The following is a 24564-nucleotide window of genomic DNA, read 5'->3' as shown; positions in this document are numbered from 1 at the left end:
GTCATTCCACAAGATTCATTTCAGATTAAAGAAAAGCTGGATTTTAGGTATGTTGGCGCGTTTTTTTCAATTTTCAAAAATTCAGGTTTACCATCTGAGGATGTGTGAGTGAGGAATCGGAAACTGAATTTACAATTACAATTTGCCAGCGCAATAAGGGTCAATTCCCACTGAAAGAGCAGCGGCCGGCAGCGGCCGTAAGAGCACGGAAAATGTAAGAGCGCGGCGCCGCGCGGCCCGCCGCGCTCGCGCTCAATCCCTTGCAATTACGGCCGCTGCCGGCCGCTGCTCTTTCAGTGGGAATTGACCCTAACAGTTATTTCATCGAAGTTACGAATAGTATGTACGTGCAGGTATAATAAAACTCTTTAGTAATAGACAAATATGTATTTCTCTTCATAACTGTGACGCGTCGCGTCTATCATAAGGCTTATTACCGCTACATATTTACAATAACTGAACACAATATTCGCACAGAACTCTCAACTGGTACAATCTACTTATTTGTGTAAATTAAACTTTATCTAAAAACAAATAAATATCTGTACGTTTTCTGAAATAAATCCTTGAGTTATTTTACAGGTTTGTTGTACAATTTCAGTAGATTTGCATTTCAGTTAATAATTTTGGGACTACACATTTAACTCTTTTTGACTTTATTTATGGCATATCTTATGAACTGCAATTCTACTGAAATTATACAATCTGAAATAAAAAACGGTAAGTATTAAAGCCATCATTGAAAATTTTCTATTTTGATCAAAACCATGGATAGCTCTAACACTGGATACTTATTGTCTTTTTGAGTATTTCGTAAAGGAACGGAATTAAATGCCTGTTTCTGTAAACCTTAACATACAAACCGCTCAGTTATAAGTACGGAAAGACAAAATGTATGAAACAAACGTGGTATCGTAGCTATAAGATATCGCGGTAAAAGTGGCACTTTTAATTGGACGCACTTTCTCCGCTACAGTCTAATATAAAATCTTATATTTTATATGGCAATAAACGACAGGAACTGAATGCAATATTGTGCATGTAATATTGTGTCTCAACTTTTCTTATATATTTTTGACATCCACAAGTGCTTGTAAAGTAAATAACTAAATCATTTGAGTTTGAAAAAAAAAACATTGAAAGAAAACAAGTGCACTCTTTTAAACAACTGTAAGAGTTATATGATAACAAAGTTTACGCAATATTTCAGTCACATGCTATACCACGCTTGTATTCACAGATTAATCCTACCATACTTATAACTGAGCGGTACACACTTACAAACTAATTCATTACAACTACAGTGTACGTCAACAAGTGAGTTATTGTTAACTTTCTTCTCTATCATACAAACAAGAGATTCTTAGAATTTTTCTTTTCATAAAGCTTTCTTTAACTCGTAAATGTCGTTCAAATACTTTTGAAGTTTAAATTTTTAACAAAATGCTAATTTTTCATGTTTAAAAATAATTGTTTCCCTAAAATCACTAGTGTAAAAGTTTATTCTCTTGAACAACATTTACAAGTGCAATAATTTCGTCATTTAACCAACAATTTATATAAAGTAGTCACACAATGAACTACATTAACTTATATATAGAAAATGCTAAATAACTCGGTGTTTACAATACATATATGATATGGCAACTCAATTTTGTTAAAGCCATCGTCGGCTCGAAGCGAACTATCGCTGAATTTTGCTAAACTTAGAATAAAATACGAATGACGTATCTTTGCGAGTGCGAAGTTGGCTGTTACGCTGCGCAGTCGACATTTTAAGAAGATTGTCTACTGCGCAGCTTATTAGCTAACCTTCAGACGCGCAAAGCTACGTCAGATGTACTGTAATGTTCTAATACTCAAACGATACTAAAATATAATGTATTTCTGTCGTTTTGTCATGATTATGTGATGAGGGAAATATGTAAGTATTTAGAAGTGGCGTTTGGTATATTAGAACATTAGTATATTTGTGGATTTTGATATTATTTGTCTACTTAAATAGCTGTAATAATGTGACTTTATTATATTCTCAAATTGATATACATAGAAGTATTTTTCCGAATGTTCAAGATAGGTTGTTGGTTTTATAAAAACGGATGCAAAATTCAAAATTAAAATTAACGAGATTCTCAACAAACATATCAAAGTCCACAGCAATAAAATTAATTAGTATGAGTAAAAAAAAACTTAAAAAATTAAATATTTACAGTATTATTATATATTTTTACATTTACATCTAATTACAAATACTATTCGGCACTTCACGATTAAGTAACTAATTAGAGACTTGATATTGTATGAAGATTCATTTAATTTTATAAAGAGCACTAAAGATCCAGCAAGTTTAAGGTTTTAAGAGTGTTTTTAAATTATTGCTATGTCATTAATGCAATTTATTATAAAGAAAAACATTCGAATTAAGAATCTCTTTATAGAGAAGTTTTTTTTTTCAACCAGGAGCCTACAGGTGCTGTGAGGTGATTAGTTCCTCACTTTTTGCCGGTCTGTGCATGCCTGAAGCACATTATCAATTACATAATTATAAGTCCGTAGGTATATATTCTCATGTAATTCTGACTTTCGAAAAGTGCTGTTTTTCAGTCTACCTGAATAAACTATTTTTGATTTTGATACCCCATATAATATCAAGTCCCATGTATAAACCACTACGTTTTAGTATTCTATGACTGCCGACGCAGAAGTCTCATTAACTCGATACTATGCTATAAATAATAAGCATTATGTTTACTTTTAAGAAAAGCTATCGTGGACATACGCTTCAACTGTCTGTGTGTTTGTTAATCTGAAACTGCTGGACCATATCTGTTGTGGTTTGAACAGAACATATTGTCCAACAAAATATTGTTATTTTCTAAGCATGATTTATATAGTTACTGATAACAGAATTAGAAAATTGTCACAAATACAAAATTAAATCAAGATTTGTCAAGCCAAAACAGCAAATTAAGTCTAAGAAAATAGTCTTTAGTGTGTACCTTTTTCTATCACGCAGTTTCACCAAACTAATAACCATTTTTTTTTAGGGTGTATTTGATATTTTAAAATTACACCTCATTCTATGAGTCTTTCTTAAGAATATTGGTTACACCACATCGGCTTAGTTTCAGTCTAGAACAAGGAGACTCATTCTAGAATTTTCCGAAAGTTTCCGGAACGTTCTAGAAGTTCCTGGAACACTCCAGAACATTTAGACGGAGACCTCGTTGTCCTCGTTGAGGCGTATGCTGTTGTCGTTGGCGGCGAGCTTGAGCAGCGTCTTCTTGATGCGCAGCGCCGGCAGACGCACCGACGGGTTCTGGTGCCAGCACTCGCGCATCAGTGCCGCCATGCCTACCATCGTCTGCGGGAGAGAAGGATCATTTAAGTTGCGGGCTTATATGAAATTGATAATTATCTCATCTCCATATGGATGTAAATATTATATTTTTAAAGAAATGACAATAAAGTCTGTCTGTTCGTAACAAGATTGTAAATCTGAAAGCCAGTGTCTGTGATTTTCTTAAAATAATTAATATGAATTTAAATGTATAACTATAGCAAAAATGCACTGTATTTTCTTGTTATTTACATAGATAGAATTCCCAGAACAAGACAGGATATAAATAATAAATAAATTTAGGCATGATTTATACTAGGCCGGGCCGTGTCCGGATTTTTACGAAATTCTAAAGACGAGCGTCGTTTGTGGCCCGGACGGGCCACGGATCATGCACTGTGTAATATAAACTGCTTCATACAAAATGTATGTAATGTTTCACATCCGTGCCCCGTACGAGCCACGTACACAGCACGCCCCGGACACGGCCCGGCCTAATATAAATCATCCTTTAGGGTGAGTGTACCATTGAACTATAACGAAAAACCGAACAATTGTCAGATGTCAAGTTGCCAATGGGCGAGTATCGCTAGAACTTACTGGATGCGGATCATCAGGCGGCTCGGGCCTGGCGGCGTCAACACAGACGATCTTCCTCATATCATCGAAGCTAGGATCAGGCGCGGCGAGCTCGTAGTAGGGGGGCCGGTGCTCGTGCGCGGGCGCCACGCGGCGGGCGGTCTCCCACAGCACGAGCCCGAGCGCGTAGATGTCGCACTTCAGGAACGACTCGAAGCATTGAGTGTTTATGCTGGGGACGATAGTTTATAAGTTATGTGAATATAGGAAGACTTGGTTTAATTTTAATGGGTTTGTGTAGGAAATACAGTGGAACTACGGTAATCCTGCTCCTCTTGGCAGTCGAGGTACCTAAACTTCAACTTCGATTCATAATATAATGACACGGACAACATTTTAACTTACTTATTGGACTAACAATTACTTTTAGGAATTTGAAGTGGCGGCATTTATTCACCATTCCCTTGTACATTTTATACATGTTATTTATATTTATGGTACACTAACAACAAATACTCTCTATATAATACTCCAATAACTTGGGTTGAATCCTTTTTCCAGCAGTGGACAATTTTAGGCTGTGTCGAAAATTCAATGGTCCATTGCGTCATGAATTATATCCACCCATTAAATTTAATTTCTAACCCCAATGTTAAGTACATTACCTCTGGTCCAGCATCTCTGGGCTCATGTACCGCTTGGTGCCCTGGCGCGGGTTGTGCGAGACGCCGGCCGCCACGTGTGCCCGGGTCACGGCCAGCCCGAGGTCTGCTATACACACGTCGCCGTTCACTTTCACCAGGATGTTCTTGCTTTTGATGTCCCGGTGTGCTATAGCTGGCTTGCCCTGGGGATGGTCATTTATTATTAGTTTTAGGGTAAAAAGTGCAGTAAGAGTAATGCAAGTTATTTATTTATTCATTCCTAAGATAAAAATAAAAACATATTTACAGATTAGACCAAAATTGAGAGTAGTCATTGAGTACATTGTAGAGTCATTGAGTATTGAGTGATTGAAATTTTTGCTTTTTTATTAAGACTCGCGTTCTTTTGTGTACAATTGTGAGCTATTCAATTCGGCAACCTACATACAGGTGTTTATTCTATATCCAAAATCTTGAGAAGATTTTATGTCATGATCAGTTGCAGAAGCCAACAGACAAATCTTTGTAAGATTCATTACATATGTACAAATTATTTTTTGTAGCAAGTACTTGTACATATTTTTTTTTTATCTAATCGTATTCTTGCAATAAAAAGTCTCAACATACCTGTGTACCATGTATCTCAGTGTGTAGATGCAGCAGCCCGTTGACGGCCGACAGACAAATGGCCATCATCTGATTACGTGTCAACGTCGTCCTGTTCAAGTGCTCGTACAACGAGCCCAGCGGGTGAAAGTGGGTGATCAGCCATAACTGTGGAAATAAAGGAGGGTTTAAAATATCATCATCTCATTATTTGGTTATATTTTTTCTAGCTATGGTGGTAATGGTGGGGTTAGCTTAATAAGCTAGTATTTTACATAGACTGACTGCCTAACTGACCTCCTGACTACCTGACTGAGTAATTCAAGCTTCGTGAGTAAGACCAGTTATCTACCAGACTTTCTACCTTTTGAAAAATAATTAACTGCCAAGATGTTAAGGATAAGGATAACAAAAGCATTTTGAACCATGACAGATGATGAAGGCCGATTAGGAACATATTTTTTCTTGGCAGAAAAATCTCGAGTATTATCTCAGACTTCTTTTCAGCTTTTTTTTAGGAGCTCGGTCCTATCACTTTGTAAAAAGGTATCATTTTTAAAACCATTATTCTCACCTGCGTGCAACTACCCCTACTAGTCATATCACTGCCGATATAAGCCAGTATATTATCATGTCTGAGCAGCACGGTGGAGTATATCTCGGTCTCGCGGCGCCAGCTGGCCTCGTCGCGCGAGAAGAAGATCTTCACCGCCACGCTGTCCGCGTACCACGAGCCGCGCCACACCTCGCCGTAACGACCCTGCGAATAATATTACCAAATACAAATTATCTTAAGATAGATAGATAGATGATTCTTTATTGTACACCAAGAAAATTTACAACACACAAAGAACAGTACAATTGGCGGTCTTATCGATGTGTTTTTTACATCCTGAAGGCTCAGAAAGCATAAAACCGATTTTGAACGCTGGTTTTCTATTGGAAACTACACTATTCCCATGTACAGTAGGCTATATTTTATCTGGGCATAGGAAGTTTCTACGGGATACTGCTAGTGTATAATAACGAGTAGCTAGCACTGATACATATATTATCTTGGTGTAGTAGATATTTTTAGGAAAAGAAATAGTTTAGGTACTGCGTGAGTAATCAACTACTTTGAAAGCGGTTTCAAATTAGTGGATTTTCTCTTAAATGATGGCAGGCGAAACGGTGTTATTGGTTTTTTGTCGTTTCGAATGAGTCGCGGTTAAAAAAAGCGACGTTAACTTATAGACTCACCTATATACGTCTACTATGGTTGGTTTGACTTCTCTCCGGTCGTGTCCTTTACCGTTCCATCACGCTATGAGAGTGAAGGAATGTGTCTGCGCAAATGCAATGCGCACCTGGCTGATCTCTTTACATGAGAACAGCCATCGTGGCCGACAATCGGCTGGATCATAGTTAGTTCATATAGTACATACCTTCCCAACACAGTGGCACAGCGAGACCTGCTTGGCAAGAGTCCTCTGCACCATGAGCGGCAAGCCGGAGCCCGAGCCGCTCGTCACCGAGCACTCCAGGTACTCCCGCAGCGTGGAGTCGCCGGCCGCCGTCGCTCGCACTCCTACTCCGGTTTGGGAGCCTTCCATGCCTGGTGAGAAAGTTCATATGTTAGAGAAATAGGAAAAATAAACATAATGGGTTAAAAAATGATGACATGTGAGAGAAATAGGAAAAATAAACATAATGGGTTAAAAAACTAGTACATAACAGTAATAGCAGTAACATACATATACAAATGGGTTAAAAATCAATATTTTAATTATGTGTCGCTAAGTCAAAGTATTTATTTATCAGTAAGTATTATTATTTATGTTAAGGAAAATCTCAAGAGATTACTTTCAGAAGGCGAAAACCAGGCCAAGATATCTTGCACAAAATTGCAAGATATCTTCATATTGAAGATAGTCACAGTGGAATGTCATGATATTGATTAGTTTTATGCAGATATGCTGACATAACTTGAGAGACACAATGGGTTGGGGATTGTTTTATTTATTAAACAATTATTATCTTCAAGAAAAAATGGAACAATCAAGTACAAACTCTGCATATTTCTTAAGAAATATCTACCAGCAGCCACATTATGGGAGAGTTTACATTTTTATACTAAAAATACATTGATTTTTCTTTATATCTTGATTGTGGTTTTGGAAATAAATATAGAAGTTCATACCTTCATAGTAGGCACTGGTGACATGTGGACTGTACATATTGGACGAGAAGTAATTGGAGTCCGCGCCCAGCTTGTGTAGCGCCGCGCGAGATACACGTAATCTGTGATAAAACAATATGAACTTCAGGTTACGAAAACATAAACTTTACATAGAAACTGAATATTGTGAATTCAACTGTTATTATCACCTCCATGCACCCAATGCATTTTCAGTTCCAAGTACTGATAAGAAACTTACTGCTGTAATCATCAAACATTCTAATTTTGTATATATTTATTTGGATTTCGCCCTTTTGTACCTGTGACTCCTCCGCAGCACAAATATAGCCATGGCGCCGATAGCGCTGACGATGAGCACGGAGGCGGCGACGCTGGCCCACAGCTTCCAGGCGTTGGTGGGCAGCGGCTCGATGGCGGTGTCGGGCAGCGGCGGCAGCTCGGGGAACTTGCCCGCGTTGCACAGGTCGCCCTGGCAGCACGTCACGTTGTGGAAGCCCGCGTGACGCTTGCGGAGGCTGGGGGAGAAATGATGATTAGTTTAATGTACTTAAATCATCATCATCATCATCAGCCTTTCTACTTTCCCACTGCTGGTCACAGGCTTCCTCTCACACAAAAGGATTGAGCTTATAATAAACGATGTTATTACATGGTTTGTTTGAAATGCTTAAATACAAAATATAAAGTCGACATATTTGCAATGAAGCATAATTACAGTAGTTTTTTGTGGTGTTAAACTATGCAAAGAATATAGATGGATGATGAGAACATGGATGCACATTAGAAACCCCAAAATCTCAAATCGAGCATAAATAGCCCAGGGGTACATTTTCAAAAGTTCTCTGTGCATCTATCCACTATAGAAATTATTTTCTTCATTTCACGTACCTCTGCTGAGGCGTATTAGTCCTACAAGTGAACTGGTAGTGCGCGGTCTGCGTGGAGCACCCCCTGGTGTACCGCAGCTCCCCGTCCGAGTCCCGCACCGACGACTTGAAGCAGTACAGCGCCTCGTGGCACACCTCGTGCGGGCCCGAGCCGCACTCCGGCTCCTCGCATTGATGGCATTTATATCTACAAGAATAGAAGACCACTATTCAATACCAGGCAACGTTCAATAATGTCAAAGTCAGTTTATTGAAATTAGGCTAGTTTAAAATTACAAAAAGACAGCACCCCTAAAACGCCCCCTTTTACCACTTCCAAGTGTTGTGGCTGGGAAGAAGTGGTGAAGAACAAACTTCCCAGCAACACAGCTGTCTATTAAAATTCAATTATATGTCGGAGACGGTCAATAGTACGGACACTAAACGAGACGCAAGCGCGCCATCTGGTGGCGCTTTTAGTGAAACAACATTTTGGCGCGCTTGGCAGAGTCGTGGTGGTCAGCGTGGCGTCGACGGAGCTCAGTGTTCGTTGAGTCGTCGTGTTGCACACATCTCGAAACTGCCCTACGTCACGTCTAGTGTTATTGCCTAGTGTTGTAGTACCGTTGTAGATCCATATTGTAAAGTGTGTAAAGTGTCTTTTGAAATTAAAGTGTAAAGGTTCTTCTAACCTAACAGACAGACATGTGTTGCTGGGGAGTTTGTTCCGCCACTTCTTCTCCCCAGCCAAAACACATAGGAAGTGGCGAAGGGCGGGCGTTTTGGGGGCTGTCTTTTGTTCTGACTAATTTGAATAAACGTTTTTGAGTTTTGAGTTCTTTTGAGTTATCTCTTTGTGCGATTACCCTAGCTGATGTCGGACAATAGCGCCATCCTGATGTTTCGCCCCCTATCCGACATATAATTAAGATACAGGTATCATCATCATCCTACGGTCCTTAACCCAATTTTTATTTATGGTTGGCGCAGCATGTATTCTTCTTCCATACTCTTTTGTCTACCGTCATCTCACAAGTAACGTTATTTCTGGCCATGTCGACATTCACACAATCTATCCATCGTTTCTTTGGTTGTCCCCTTCCACTATAACCATCCATATTCATGCAAGCAACATTAAATTTCAGGAAATAAAGTTGCTCATTCTAAAGTGGATAATTTTTGAATAAATACTGTTTTATTTTAGCTATGGTCACTTACTTCTGTGACATGTTATATCAGCTATATGCCAGAAGATGTAGCTTCTATAGTTTATTGTAAACTGGTTGGTAAATAATTGCTCAACACATTTATGTTGATGTTATATTTATGATGTTAGGAAATGTGTATAATTGCATGATATGATGATGACTGACATATCATTATATGTTTAATAATGAAGATAATGATGAATAAAAGAAATAAAAGCATTACACTGCACACATGAGAGCTAGACATTCTTACTTGAACAATAAACAATCATTATTTTCATAATGATTTATGTCCAGTTTCTATGAACACTTATTGATGTCTAAACTATGAGTTTTATGTCAAAAATGTACCCTTGGTATGAAAAACAAATGGTTTCTTTTCATAGGAACCAGGCCTCAGTGTAATGTTGTCCTAAAATAGTGTAGTAGTCATCTACTCTATTAAGAATACTGCAAAATCAACACAATAATATTCCAATCATAAAACACAACAGACACACTCGTACTGATAACGCGCAGATAAATCATCTGGACCGCACCGATAACGCCCATTCATGCTGTGAATCACACTATATGTCTGATAATATTATCTACATGCTTTATGAATGGGCCAGCATCTCATAATATGTTAAATATAGCATTTTATATTACCTTTTTTGAAACTTCTTCCTCCTTTTGTAAGCGGTGCAAATGGAAAGAGTTTGTATTAAAAATAGTTTAGATATCATTTTTATACAAAACTGCCGATTTCAAGAACTTACCTGTCCTTTTGGTATTAGGGATTGAAAATTGACATAACTTATATGAGGCTTATGTCAAAATTCTATTTCCAATCTATAAACAGCAGATAGTAGATTGGTTCTTGAAATCCGTAATTAATAATAATTCCTACAAGGATGTGTTTAATAAATATATTCATAGGATAAGTGAGACAGATTATGTATGAGAATCTAAATATAATTAAAGGTCAGCCAAAATTTGCTCAGATATTTGTTTCTTTTGAATTAATTTAATTAAAATTAATTAGAATTTAGCTTTACATACACTAATTTGTTACATAAATGTCACATATTGCAGTAAAAATAGAAATGTAGACGTTACAATGGAATTTTTTGGGACTGATAAATTCTGCTTTTTCAGACAAAAATAGGTCATTCCATAATACTTTAAATATCATGTCCTAGCCAAACCCTTCTAAAACATTATAATTAAAATTTTAAGTACAGTAGTGTCATTCTAATATTACGTTATAAACATTTAAAAGTCCGAAACATACCTGGGTTGCTGTACCATCATCTTTTGTATGGAGATAGGGTCATCCAATAGCTGATTGTCAGGTCCCTGAGTGCTGCCCGACACTCCATCTTCTTCCAAACCGGGTAGACCCGCTGAAATGGAGTAACAATGTTAGAATGTATGGTAAATAAGTATGTTGGACTTAAAAACTGATCATATTGGTGAGCCTGTAGTGTTGTGTGGGAGAAAGAGGATACAAAAATAAAAAAATTGTAAGAAAATATATTATTCTAAGGGAATTATAACAAGAGCATGTAAAATATTGTGTTTAGAAGCAGTGAACTGTGTAAAGGATGCAAGGATATGTTTACAAATAGTGTTATGTTTATGTCTGCAGTGGAAATGTCTTGTATTACAATTTGCACTAAGTTTAAACCCTCGTATGAAGAGAGAACTCTTTGTAGCATTGATGCTCCAGTTTTATAAGTTCATTTAGGCCTTTCATCATCATAAATAGGCAACTCAGTAAACTATAACCCGTTTCCACTATCCAAGCTCATATCACAAAGGATAAAACGCCTAATATCGAAGGATGTTACAAATAAAACAGATCCAGAGCCACATTTGTGATTCCTGTTGAAAAACAATAATAGAAAAACTGGAATACGGAAGCCACTATGAAATTCACTTTTTGAGAAGTCTATGCAGTTCTGTATTTTTATGAATCACATGTCACACTTAGGCACATAATTGGTCACACAAATAAATGGAAAAACTTACCGTAACAAGCATTTATCAATAGAAATGTGAACAAATATCGTAAAATGACAACGTCCGCCATTCTTCATTCATCATAACAATGCACTACTGAGGTCATGCTACAAACTTATATGTGAACAAGTGGAAATAAGTATTGTAAGGTAACAATATCTTTAACACTTAAAAATATTATATAAATATTATCTCCTGTTTTTAATATACTTTATAACTTTTGAAATCTCTTTACATTAAATAATATTAAAATGTCGAGACTCTCACTTCCTATACAGCAAGCTGATTTCCGGTTACCTTGAACTAAATTTTGATTCTGAACGCGCATGGTGTCCCAAGAAAGATTTAAGTTTCCGAACGAAAAAAACGTTCGGATACGTGCCTAAAATTTCAAATGTATTATGTATGGTCTGTATACAAAATTAAGTTCTACATAAAAGTATTTTCGAAAAACAGGTTTTGATTTGATCATGTCTAAATATTAATTAATGTTTAAAATTATTCTTAAAAGGGAAGAAACGAAAGGAGTTTGGAAGGGCAATGATGAGATGAGATGGATTATTACGGAATGTATATCCGAACGGTTGATTTAAAAATGGCCGTTTCTGTTTTGTTTTGTTACGATTTCACGTTTGAATATTCTTTTAAGTTTTTATTTTAAAATAAGTAGTTCAGTTTTATTATAACACGCCCAATACAATATTAAAGTTCTGTGAAATCATTTTAACTATTACAATAGTTGTAGAAGCCCTTGATTATCAAAAATGCCGAGAACGAAACGGCCCGGAAGAAAGCAGGAAAAGACGGCAGAATACGATGATGAGTTGAAAAAGCTAAATAAACTTAGTACGTACTCATTCTATTTACCTAATTAAATCAATCAACTTTTCAAAAATCAAGCTTAAAATCTTTTCTTTACAAAAGTGATATGTTAGGTAAAGATTCACTTTTTTAATAGGCTACAACTGCTACAAGTTTTACCAATCCATCGTTTGTCCTAAAAACAACGAACTTTTATAAAACTTTACACCTCATTTCTCTGTGTAAACGTGATTTCAGCTCTAAAACTTGAATTACTGTTTTTCAGTTACTGATCAAAAAAATAAAGTAGACTCCCTTACTCATATGGAGATTCGGAACTTGGAGCTCGCGTACAAGATACTGCTCGGATCTATCAGCAATACTTACTTGCAGAAAACTGTTGGAGAACTGGTAAGAACCATGTTATATTTATCTTTTGTACACAATATCTTAATAAGGTCTTACATTTTAATTATTCTAGGTAAATAACATTTTGGTGCCTGTATAGAAATTAATCTGTACCACAGGCGTCACTGTCACTTTCAGTTACTTTATGCTATGATTCTACCTTAACAATATTTATTTTATATACTTCTATATATCTAACACCCAATTTATACATAATTATACGTTTTATTTATACTTAATTTAAGAATACATTAAAACTTAACATTATTACTACGTACTACCCAATTATACCTAAGTATGTCTAATTGATCACAGTCAGCAACTCCTCGGTTTCGTCGTAATTCAGTGTTTGTAAATACTGCGACGTCCGCAGTTTTGCTCTGTCATAATTCAGGTTGTATATAGGTACTACTTTGTTTATTTTATTATACAAATATGGACCTAAAAATGTGAAGAATCGGTTAAACTAATATTATAAACATGCAAGTTTGTATATTACTGACTGGATTTTGATGAAACTATAGAAATGTAGCTTAAACATCAGAACAACATTACGCTTCTTATCATCTGGGCTTGCAAAATAATTGCCACATGAAGTAAGTGAATCTGTAGGCAGCTAGCAAGACGTAAAGAAACAATTTCATAATTTCTAGAGAATATAAAATTTAAATAGAAACATATACAATTATCTCAAAATAATATTATAAATAGGCAAGTAGATTGTAACATCAGCACTATATTTTCTATTGGTGACTGTTATTTGCAGAAAACAGAGCTACATCTCAAAGAAGTCACAAATTCAAGAAGAACTCGTCACTCCAGCCGCTCAGCATCTCATGATGACGGTAATGTAACTCTTACCATACTTCTATAACGTCATGGGGTATTTTGTATCATCACTGCTGTCTCTCACCATGTGCTGTCTTTTTGTGGTAGTTTTAATATAGTCTGTAGCATTAATTCATTGTAAAATATAATTAGTAGTGGTAAATTAAGTAAAATTGTAGTGCAATAATACAGTAACTTCTGTAGATACTAGCAAACAATACTTAAACACGTTTAGAGTGGCATACATAAAAAAAAAATAAGTAGCTAACAAGAGAGTTCCTAAAATAATTTGTCTCTGAAGGCTGTGATAATTTCGCTCTTTAACACATAAAATTTTTTCTTCTTATCTATTCATTTCAGCATAATTTCTAAGTTGGCATAAGGCCATAACTATGTGAAATTCCTTGTTAACGAAAGCTCATAGCTGGAACATTTAAATACCCTCCTTTTCATTACATATTTATTTCTCAGTAAAATTCATGTCAGCACTTGCAGTCTCAATAGTACTCAGCTACATCCGGTTAGACTGGAAGCCGACCCCAACATAGTTTGGGAAAAAGGTTCGGAGGATGACTGATGACTTGCAGTCTCAATAGGTACTATATGCACATCACTTAAAAGTTTAATACTATTTTACTAAAAACTTCAACACTTAGAATTATTCTGAACACCCATCATCGGTCTGTAGCCATGTACTAACTCCTCTACCATGTTTCCACTAACGGGGCGCTTCCTTGGGCCAGGCTATCTCACGGAGAACTCGTCGCAGGGCTCCGGCGGCGGCGGGAAGAGGCAGATTGGTGAGTACATGCTTTTTCACGCTCTTGTGTTCTACTATGGCAGCGCTTTTATCAAAATTAAGGGTCCACTTCTGCTAACTTTAATGAGATTTAGCTACTGTTGTTCACTTGGTATGTAAAAGTTAACAGTATTAGATCTCATTTTCGCATTTCATAAACTTTTAGGTATTTAGTTCTATCTTTTTCTTACATCATCATCATTTTTTCTTTCTATTAAAATCATCAATGAAAGTCGAATTTTATTGAAGTTGGAAGTTGTTATTATTATTTTTTTAATATTTTCCAGAAAATGGGAATTTACCATTTCATAAAAAATATATGGAATGCTGAATATAGTAATGGAAAACATAAGTACATAATCACATTATCATCTCATTAATGTAACATTAACAGTGCCCCCGTCAGTCGGCCGTCCTACCACAGCCAGTCGTCCGACGACAGCGAGCCGCCGGTCCCGCTCGGCCGACGCATCGTGCCGCAAGCTACCGCCGCCCACCGCCAGCAAGACCCAGCGGCGCCGTTCGCGCTCCGTCTACCGCACCCCCGCGTACAACAAGAACTGCGCTGTCAACTATCCTGCTATCACGCCTAAGGTGAGAAAAGTGGACGACGACCTCAAATATAGCTGTTATGTATCGCCAAATTCAATGATGCTCTCACCTACTGAGAACGTATTACGTATTACCCTTCCGTGGCCCAGCCACGGAGGAAACAGCGGAGATGCCATAAGGCAGGTAGATCAGGGCGTAGCCAGTAACGTTATTCGTTCCCCGAGCCCGGCGCTACTTTCTTAGAAGACTACAACATAGGATTTACTTTACGACACGACATCTCTGCTCGAAATTTGCACATAGTTATCTGCAGATGAGTAAATGATTATTATTTATTTCCTAATGAAATGTTTGTTTCCAGGTAACTCCACAAACGCCATTGACAGTGCTGCGTCAGCCGCGGCAGGGTGAGATGGTGGTCTCCATGTCCGGCTCGCCGGTTATGGTGCCTTCCTGTTACACGTAAGTGCTGTTTGATTTAAGTTTAAAGCCTGTTATGCTAGGACTGTTCTTTTACACCCGACTCTGCTGGGGCAAAACGAGCATGTTCAGAGAATCCTTGAAAGTGTCATTCTAATAGTTTATGTGGAAACTTGATAGATGTCGTATATGCACATTGTATGTCAATACAAGGCCTGTAATCTAAGTATAATTGCTCCTTTATAGAATGAAACCAGACGAGATGGCGAACTGCAACATCTTACTCCAAGACGGAACCATGCTGTCGCTGCAGCCCAAACAGCTGCGTCAGTCGCAGGCATTCATTCCCTTCTCTCTCATGGACTCCAACGTGCTCTCACAGCTCAAGACGCTCAAAGATAATCTCGACAAAGTCGTCAAACTAGGAGAAAAAGCCATGAAGTGACGCTAGTAACATTAACTAATTGCTGGGAAAAATTCCAGCTATTGGGAATTTTTTCCCAGAACATTTCCAGCATATGGGAAATTCCCATTAGGTAAAAATTACTGGTTTGTATTCTAAAGTGGATTTTAAACTGTTTACCAGTATTGACTAGTGTAATCCAGTGACTGGGAAATTTCCCATTGCTTGGTAACTTATAGGTAATATTAGTTTTATGAGTGTGAATGTTTTATTGTTTATGAATTAATTCTTAATGTTATGGCTGACATGTGTATAATTGTGTACCTCTTTATTGATAGTTATAGTATTAAAATCTTGACTTTTACAATATATTTTATTTAAATTCGACGGTTATAGTGCACTTTATAATAAAACAGTAGGAATAAATAATACAATTTAAAATCATTACAGTCACACCACACAAATTATTATATCTTTGTTTCAAAAGTATTTCCACAAATAAGATTTTCTCAAATCACTAACCTAAGCTTACAACTGGTGAACACAAGTTACTTTATACTAAAATAAATCATGATTGAGGTAAATATTCATAGTTTTTTGGATCCGTGCACCTAGCTTTGTATTACGACAAAAAAATAGCTTGAAAATTGTAATAGAGAACAAAAACTAGTTTTCAATTAAAATAATCAATATCCTGCTCAAATTATATAAAGAAAATGTTATAGTTTTACGAGCGTTACATATTATTCGTTTTCATATGACACTCGATGGATATTTTACATTTTCAATATCACAGTAAGCAGGTGATTAATTGTGAAAGGAAATTTCTTTGTTACGCGTTCTAAATTAATCAATTGAATGAATTTAAAACCTGTCGCATCTTACAAGAAAAAAAAATGTTTATCAGGTGAGTGAAACAATTGTCACACCATTTGGGGGACAAAAAACCCACGCAAAATCTCTTATCTTAATCCAGAATTAGTTAAAAAAATACAGTCACTCAACACATTTACCTACAAGACCCTACGTTACTGGTTATACCCGTGCTTGGTGAGTGTCTGTTCCACTTCCTTCACATACTTCTCCGCTACCTTCTGGGTCCTCATCTCGGCCACCTAAGAAGGTTTGAAAACGATTACAATTCATTTGAATATAGTAAAAGGTTTTTATGAGAGACAAATTATAGAAAGAAGAATAAGTGTCATGTACAAAATGGCAGTGGACCGAGTATATCACCCTGTGGGACACCGCACTCTGTCAGTTCGCTGTGTCTTGCTAATGGAGTATGTTACCTTCTCCTTGATGATAGCTTTCTCGTATTTCTCCTGTTGTTCCTGCTCCATGCGCAGCGCCACTCCTTCGTTGTGGATCTTCTCTCGGAGATCAGCTCTGAGGGAGTCAAAGGCATAAGTCAACTCCAATTGAGCAAATTATAGAAGTCAATTTTTTTGGGAATAGCTTATAAGAAAAATACACTGTAGTCTTCACTTCTATTATGTTAATAACTAGCTTTCGCCAGCGGCTGCCCCCGAGTCCCGAGGTAAATAGTCTGCGTACCCGAAAATAAGTAGCCTATAGCTTTCCTCAATCAACGTACTATTTTACTCTGAAAAATTTGTTAAATGATGATGATGAGTAGTTCAAGCAAACTCTTCAACTTTAAATAACATCATCTGCCAGCCACAACTTGCAAACCTGGTCTACAACAAAACCTGGAAGACCTCAACTAAAGCAGTTCCCCACATACCTGGCGCGTTCCTTGTCGTTGATCTGCTTCATGATGGCCTGACGATGTTGCTCAATGCGTGCCTTTCGTTTGTCATCCAGCTTGTATGCAAAAACAATCATGTTAAAGAGCTTTTTCCTTGACAAAAGTTTTGGAAGTCCAAGTGAAATTCTTAAAACATGACCTATTGACCAAATGCCCTGAAGAAAACTGTAATGCAATAAGAGACTTTCGATAGATCAGCCGAAGATGTCCGGTTCTCTTTCTTGATAGGTTTAGGACAGTCAATATGTAGATCAATGCAGTGTTGGATACAGTTGAAAACCGCGTCAGGCACTAGCCGTCTGGCATAATGCTGAACTGGACCCATTTTGCACTCGTATATCTATAACTTTATACATTTCTTCCTTATTGTGTTGTGTGGATGTATTTTACCTTTCTTTTTCGTTGTTTAAAGTAGTAAAATAATGATGATACCTCCTTCTCCTTGCGTATGTACTCCTCGTTCTGTCTTGCCGCGTTGTTGAAGCTCTGCTCGTCCTTAGCGATCTCGCGAGCTATCAGACGGTGGATATCGTTGATCTGGAAGCAAGCGGACAAAATATGATAGGTTTTTCAGTTCTCTTCATTAAATAACTAGCTAAGCCGCTCTTGTAGATTCATCGATATGGGTTCATGTAAAAGTCTTCCGTACTTATCTCAAAAGTTATAAGTCCCTTTTGTCATAACTAACACCCGACGCACAAATGAAGGGGCCCTGTAGCTCCCGAAGAGATGAACCGATTTTTGCAGATTTTGACCTTTGTCTTACAGACGCCAGAAACAATGCCATCATCCTATTGGATGATATCTTATTAGACAGTCTAGTATGGCTTAATAGACAGTCTAGTTAGACTAGCAGCCGAGGATTGGTAGACCACGTAAATTCCTGTTCATCCTCTCCGTCGTACCTGCTGCACCCTGGCCTCGTGCAGCTGCTTCATCTCGCGGTTGCGCTTGATGGCGGCGTCTCGCTCGCGGCGCCGGTACTCGCGCTCCACGTCCTCCTGGATCTTCAGGTTGCGGATGCGTTCTAATTCCTCTTTCAGCTCTTGTTCAGCCTGGGTAACAGAGTACAATATCATTTGTCATTCTTGGGACGGGCCGAAGGGTTTAAGAAACTTTCACAAAGCAGCCCGGAATCTGGAATTTAGCGGTGTTACACACACCCGTGACTGGGAGGGCACGTAAAGCCGACGTCCCCTAATGTTACCCAGTAGCAGTCGCTGTTGCAATTCCACGTCAGATGGATTTGAGAAAACTGTCACCAGGGGCCCGATTCTCCTAATTTTACTTAAGCGACATACGATTCACGTTCAACTCGATTCGACTGAGATCCAATCCCGACTCGATTACGATTGAAGCGTGTGTGGTATTCCGCTATTTTTTCTTTGAAATAAACGTTTTTATCCTTTTCTGTCATTCAATAATGAATCATTTTGTCTGCAAATGATTTACGATTACAATATGATTGTAGAGCAAACTACCGTATAGACCAAAATCACCAAAATAGCAGACCAATCGCACACCAATCAAATGTCAATCGAATACTTAATATAATTGGTCTTTTATTAATAGCAGAATGCCCGATACGGTTAAAACTGCTATTGCGATCATATTGCGATTCGATTTCTATTCGATTTTGACATTATTAACTTAGGAGAATCGGGCCCCAGGGCGATTAAACCTGCAGCTTAGGTACTCGATAAGAAGAAGCTGGGCATATTTCTATCAATAGTTTTGCTACTATCTACCGAAGCGACGAAAATGCAAGACTGAATCATCATGTAGCTATGGCACATTATTACCTTCTGAGCCTTAGAGATGTGATCGATCCCCTTCTGTTTGGCAGCTTTCACGGCTTCTGCCTCCTCTCTGTTCTTGCTCTCTCTCTCCTGCTTCTGTCGGAGGAAGTTGGCGATGCGCAGGTCCATGATGCGTTCCTCCTCGTTTTGTAGTTGTTTGTAGTACAGGAGTTCCGCGTTACCTTATTAAAATTAGAAGATATGAATTGATTATGTATGTAGCACTTGAATATTTATGTTGAAGAGTGATTTGCTACTCTACTTAAAAAAATCCCTTTCAACCATCATCACGTGCCTGACCTTTAGGTTCCTGTTAGCCGAACCTGTTAGGTTCGGCTTCCAGTCTAACCGTTGCAGTAATGTACCAATGTTTTACATGGAGCGACTGCCTATCTGACCTTAACCCAGTTCCCTGCCCAACCCGATACCTATTAGGGAAGATTATTGGTGGCCTGCTCAGTTTAACTTGAAATATCACCACCATTTTCAACGAATTGTAGACTAGCACTATATTTGCCACATACCCTGATCCAGCATCTCTTTAAGCTTGTGCTGCCTCTGGTGTTTCTCCTTGAGTTTCTGCGCCTCGTCGATCTGCATGGCGATGTTGGCCTGGTTCACGCGGATGCTCTCCTCCTCTATGCGCTCCGCTTCCATTATCTGGAGGTAGAATGTGCTTTAGATAGCATAATTTAGGCGGTATATTACATACCTTGTTCGTGCAAGTACTTATTACCGAATTGTTTCTTATTTTCTTAATTTTGGAAGTTCTTTCGTCTACTGATTGCCCCCTTTATATAGCAGTTCCAGAAAGGGTATTTTTGCAACCCTGGTCTACCTACTCTGCGAATCTGCTCTCTTAACAACCACTGACGGATTTCTGGTCTAAATTCAGCCACTAATTTTAAGCCACTTCACACATTATATGTACATATAAAAATATACCTAGGCATACTTTTTTACGATTTCGCAATTATTTGGCGGTTTCAAGGGATCCCGCTAAATCTTAAGATCCAATGCATGTAAGCTGAAGGTACCTTGGCAGTCTCGTGCGCCTGTATCTGCTCCTTGAGCGCGGCGAGGTTCTGCAGGCGCAGGCGCTGGCGCCGCTCCTCCTCCTCCTCGCCGCGAGTCACCGCGCGGGTGCGGTTCTCCTCCATTATGGCGTCCAGTCTTAACGGGAGTGTAGGAAGGAGAAGTTATTTAAGAAATTGAAAAAGAAATGGAAAGTAGATAGGAGGAAGGTAATAAATTATTTTTGTTTGTAAAACAGGACTGCGAAAACTATTGTGAGTCAACTAGAAACGCAATTAAATCTAACAAAACGGTTGAAATATCCCGAAAAACTCAAAGGCAAACCGTTATTTAACTTCTTCAACGTTACACCATAAGATGTAGGTACGACAAGAAAAACCTAAATAATTTTAGAAAGTATAACTATAAAATCGAATCTCCGTCCGTCTAACCATGGGTTAGACATACGGACATGGACGTGGGTTGCCTGGGTAACTGGTTTGAGGTCAGATAGGCAGTCGCTCCTCGTAAAACACTGGTACTCGGCTGCATCCAGTTAGATTGGAAGCCGACCCCAACATAGTTGGGAAAAGGCTCGAAAAAACTAATCAAACCTCCTCTGTTCCTCATCAAGCTCCTTCTTGATGAGCTCCTTCTCCGTGATCTGCGCGTCTCTGATGGCGTGGCACTTGGACGCCAGGATGATGCGGTTGCACAGCCGTGGACCTTGCATGTCGTCCGCGCGGAGCACTGGTGGAGAAACCAGGACGGCATTTATATGTATAGCGTATTGGCTTCAAGAACTGCGGTAGTAGTTTGGAACCTGGGCTTCCTTCATCAGGTTGGACAAAATTACTCAATATTTTGGCAGTTGGACGTGGTGTGTAGATGGCTACGAGCCTAATGATGATGGTGGGTTTTAGTTTTTTGTAGCAGAAGAAGAAGAATGGCAATAGGTTGATATGACTATCATATTAACTATCATCCATCAAGAAGACAAGATTACTGTAAAAGTAGTATTATTCAAATGTCTAATATTTGATCATTAATAAATGTGGAGCTATTTATTATTGGTTGAATAATTCGAAGGAACAGCTCCTAATTTTCTGAGACTACAGAAATCTTATCGTCTTTCTGATACTTCTATTACTTACTCTCAGCCCTCGACAAAGTATGAGCGGCCTGGTCGGGTCCCTCAAGCTCAGGGTCGGCAGTGCCCGTGGCAGTTTCAGCTCCTGGCTGCGGCTTGAGGTTCTTCTTGAGCTGCTGCTTCCTGGCCTCAGAAGCTTTGGCCGCCTTCTGAATGGCCGTCTCTTGGGCGTGCATGGCTGCTAGCTGCTCTTCTTGAGAGACTATCTAGGAGGGAGCAAGTTATGGCCTATTGTAGAAGCTAATGGACTGATGGTGATAGATGAATTATACCAGTTTGGAGGTTTACTGACTTATGATTAATTTTACTGTTTACTTAGCATAATTATGAATTTGCCACCTGCGTCAGTGGGATTGAGCTTTGAAGAGTTGGAGTATGTTTACGGTTTTGGTGGGCGAGAAAAGCGTATCATTATTAAACCGTAAAGAATTGATTTAAAGCAATACTGAATCATAATTTTCACCATCTTTGATCTGTTTTCTCTTATAATAGCATGTCGGAAGTGAAGTGGTTACCTTGCGTCCATCAATCACCAAGTTTGATTTTGGCAAAATGAACATTCAAAATTCTATCCATGTAAGTCATCGTATCTTTACTGTATTTTCCTTCAGCTTGTCTACCATGAAAGAAACCTCACCTTGGCCTGTTTCTTCAGCCTATCGAACTCAGACTTGTGCATGATCGCGGGGTAGTAGTTGGGCCTCCTCTTGGGGATGAGCAGTTTCCTGAAGCTGCCTGTCTGCGGGATCATCACCGTCTCCTTTGGTTCCGGCTCGCATTTGTGAATCGGCTTCTTGGTGATAGGGAACTTGAGGCGGCATTGCGATGGTCTGGGGGAGAATATGGGTTGGTGGTGATTTTACTGTGGGCCAGTGTTTGCAATGTACCTATGGGATACTAATATAATAAAGAGGATTTTTTGTTTCTTTGTTTGTAGTTGTAGGTACCCTAAAGTCTCCGAAACAACAGAATCTATTTGAAAAATTATTCCACTGTTGGTAGCTACACTTTTTCCCGAGTAGAACCTATAGGCTATACTGAATCCGGGTACGAGAAGAAGTTTCCCCAGGGCGCGGATGAAAATGCGGGAATACGGTTAATGGGTACTTAATAAAGCAACTTCAAATGACTGTTCGGTGGGTCTATAGTTCTATAAAGAAGATATTGTTACTAAATTCCATGTCACCTAGGATATATCAGCCTTAGGAGCATAGCAACTGAATACTTACCTATGTAACTGGTAGCAGCCCGGCTCGTCACCAAAATGCAAGGTGTGATATGGTATACCCTCGTGAGGGTTCTTATTGATAACTTTCGGCATTGTAAAACTTGTAGAAAATTAAATAAACACGTAAATTAAAATGTCGTGCGAATTCTGCACTTATATCGTTTGCTGTTGCTAGGTAACTGGGGCCCGATTCTCCTAAGTTAATAATGTCAAAATCGAATAGAAATCGAATCGCAATATGATAGCAATAGCAGTTTTAATCATATCGGGCATTCTGCTACTAATAAAAGACCAATCGTATTCGATTGACATTTGATTGGTGTGCGATTGGTCTGCTATTTTTGTAATTTTGGTCTATACGGTAGTTTGCTGTACAATCATTTTGCAATCGTAAATCATTTGCAGACAAAATGATTCATTAGTGAATGACAGAAAAGGATAAAAACGTTTATTTCAAAGAAAAAGTAGCGGAATGCCACATACGCTTCAATCGTAATCGAGTCGGGATTGGATCTCAGTCGAATCGAGTCGAACGTGAATCGTACGTTGCTTAAGTAAAATTAGGAGAATCGGGTCCCTGTTGATTGTTTATTTGTAGCTATGAGTGGTTTGTGCATAAAATATTTGACCTTTTTGGTTGAAATATGATAAATCATTTGATTGTTTAAAATGACTGTGCTTTCACCACGTTCAATTTTATAATAATGTTGGTAAGTGAAACGGTAAATGCCACATTTTTTTAAAATCCCGCGAAATAGGTATATAAATGTATGAAAAAAGATAGCGACATCTATCATCAACCAGGATCTAGTAAGTTGTCGTTGCTAGGCAACGGATTTTTTCTTTATTTCTGTAATCGCTTCCAATACATTTTTTTGAAGTAAAGTTGCCTGTACGTAAGCGTAATCTAAGTAAATAATATTTTTATGTATTGAATGGTAGTAATATAATTGCATAATTTTTAGACTAAACGTATATTATTAAAATTGCATCATTACAAACTTCGTTGTACTGCTTGCGCTGCTGCTTGATATTTGAAAATGCAAAAACTAAACGAATACTAATGTCAGTCATTACTGTCAGAAACGGGGTTTCCAGCTTACAGGGTTTTCCCATAATCAAAGTGAAATAATATTATGCGGTATGACTCTTACAACCTTTCCCTCAAACTCAAACTTATTGATTGTTTTGTTACATGTAAGGCTGCTAGGTAGCTTTTTGTAATGAAGATATGTTAAGTTAAAAAACAAAGTTAATGAATGAAGATACATTCTGATATGCTTAGAACAGTTTTTGGATATACGTGTGTGAAGTTTTGGACACTCATATGTGAGACTAAGAAGCGAGTATGGACCAAGAAGTGTTTTAGATAAACACATAACATACATAATTAATACGACTCGTTTTACTATTTTTTTTTAATGGGGAAAAAGTTACTTCCAACTGGCAAGTTCATTTGACAGATGACCAGTGATGCCAGATGGGGGGGATTTCCCCCAAATTTGGGGGTATTTTCTGCTCGCGGGGGATTTTTTGGGGCGATCAGCGGGGGGATTAAAAATTGGCTTGGAGGGAGTTGGAGGATTTTTCGAAAAAGTTTTATGACTGAACGCGACCAAATAACTCACTACTTAATTCTAACGCACCATAGAACCACACACAAAAACATACACACACTACCACAATAATGCTGCGTGTGGAGAACGACAATGAACGATGATACTATATTTATTTTATCTATTATATATACATATATTTTTTTTTTTTTACTGCCTCGTTGGTCTAGTGGTCGCAAGCGCGGCTGCTGTTCCCGAGGTCTCGGGTTCGATTCCCGAGTCGGGCCGAAATCGCTTTGTGGGTTTTCTTGAACTTTCACAAAGCAGCCCGTAGTCTGGAAGTTGGTGATTGATTCACCCGTGCATCGGAGAGCACGTAAATGTCGGTCCTGCGCCTGATCTC

General features: G+C 38.2%; 3 protein-coding genes across 5 annotated transcripts; 1 reads left to right on the top strand and 2 right to left on the bottom strand.

Annotated features, from left to right (window-relative positions):
- Positions 1-372: 372 nt before the first annotated feature.
- LOC124641325 (activin receptor type-1) lies at positions 373-11687 on the bottom strand. 2 transcript variants are annotated; one of them, XR_006985662.1, is made up of 12 exons: positions 11442-11687; positions 10702-10813; positions 8240-8425; positions 7651-7866; positions 7352-7452; positions 6597-6766; positions 5744-5929; positions 5191-5337; positions 4585-4766; positions 3941-4151; positions 3143-3364; positions 373-3109 (listed from the first exon to the last, which is right to left on the bottom strand). XR_006985662.1 is itself a non-coding variant. In XM_047179386.1 (11 exons), exons 1-11 carry the CDS (start codon positions 11500-11502, stop codon positions 3212-3214), a joined length of 1725 nt encoding a protein of 574 aa, XP_047035342.1. In that variant the 5' UTR covers positions 11503-11687; the 3' UTR covers positions 373-3211. The 2 variants fall into 2 exon arrangements, 1 of the variants encoding a protein (XP_047035342.1); XM_047179386.1 differs by having other exon boundaries at positions 373-3364.
- A 336-nt stretch (positions 11688-12023) lies between these two features.
- LOC124641326 lies at positions 12024-16007 on the top strand. 2 transcript variants are annotated; one of them, XM_047179387.1, is made up of 7 exons: positions 12024-12278; positions 12520-12644; positions 13408-13486; positions 14213-14269; positions 14663-14862; positions 15182-15282; positions 15487-16007. In XM_047179387.1, exons 1-7 carry the CDS (start codon positions 12197-12199, stop codon positions 15683-15685), a joined length of 843 nt encoding a protein of 280 aa, XP_047035343.1. In that variant the 5' UTR covers positions 12024-12196; the 3' UTR covers positions 15686-16007. The 2 variants fall into 2 exon arrangements, with proteins under 2 accessions (XP_047035343.1, XP_047035344.1); XM_047179388.1 differs by lacking the exon at positions 14213-14269 and having other exon boundaries at positions 12025-12278.
- Positions 16008-16065: 58 nt separating this feature from the next.
- LOC124641327 (cilia- and flagella-associated protein 45) lies at positions 16066-22794 on the bottom strand. Its single transcript, XM_047179389.1, has 12 exons — positions 22607-22794; positions 22015-22207; positions 21382-21583; positions 20842-20977; positions 20251-20386; positions 19738-19873; positions 19217-19395; positions 18320-18469; positions 17847-17951; positions 17391-17470; positions 16936-17032; positions 16066-16758 (listed from the first exon to the last, which is right to left on the bottom strand). The coding sequence occupies exons 1-12, from the start codon at positions 22696-22698 to the stop codon at positions 16672-16674; spliced, it is 1593 nt and encodes a 530-aa protein (XP_047035345.1). The 5' UTR covers positions 22699-22794; the 3' UTR covers positions 16066-16671.
- Positions 22795-24564: the final 1770 nt, after the last annotated feature.

This window comes from Helicoverpa zea, chromosome 22 (assembly GCF_022581195.2).
Source record: "Helicoverpa zea isolate HzStark_Cry1AcR chromosome 22, ilHelZeax1.1, whole genome shotgun sequence".
Classification (NCBI taxonomy): domain Eukaryota; kingdom Metazoa; phylum Arthropoda; class Insecta; order Lepidoptera; family Noctuidae; genus Helicoverpa; species Helicoverpa zea.
Note: the sequence above shows the minus strand (reverse complement) of the source record. Positions and strands in the feature narration are given on the sequence as shown.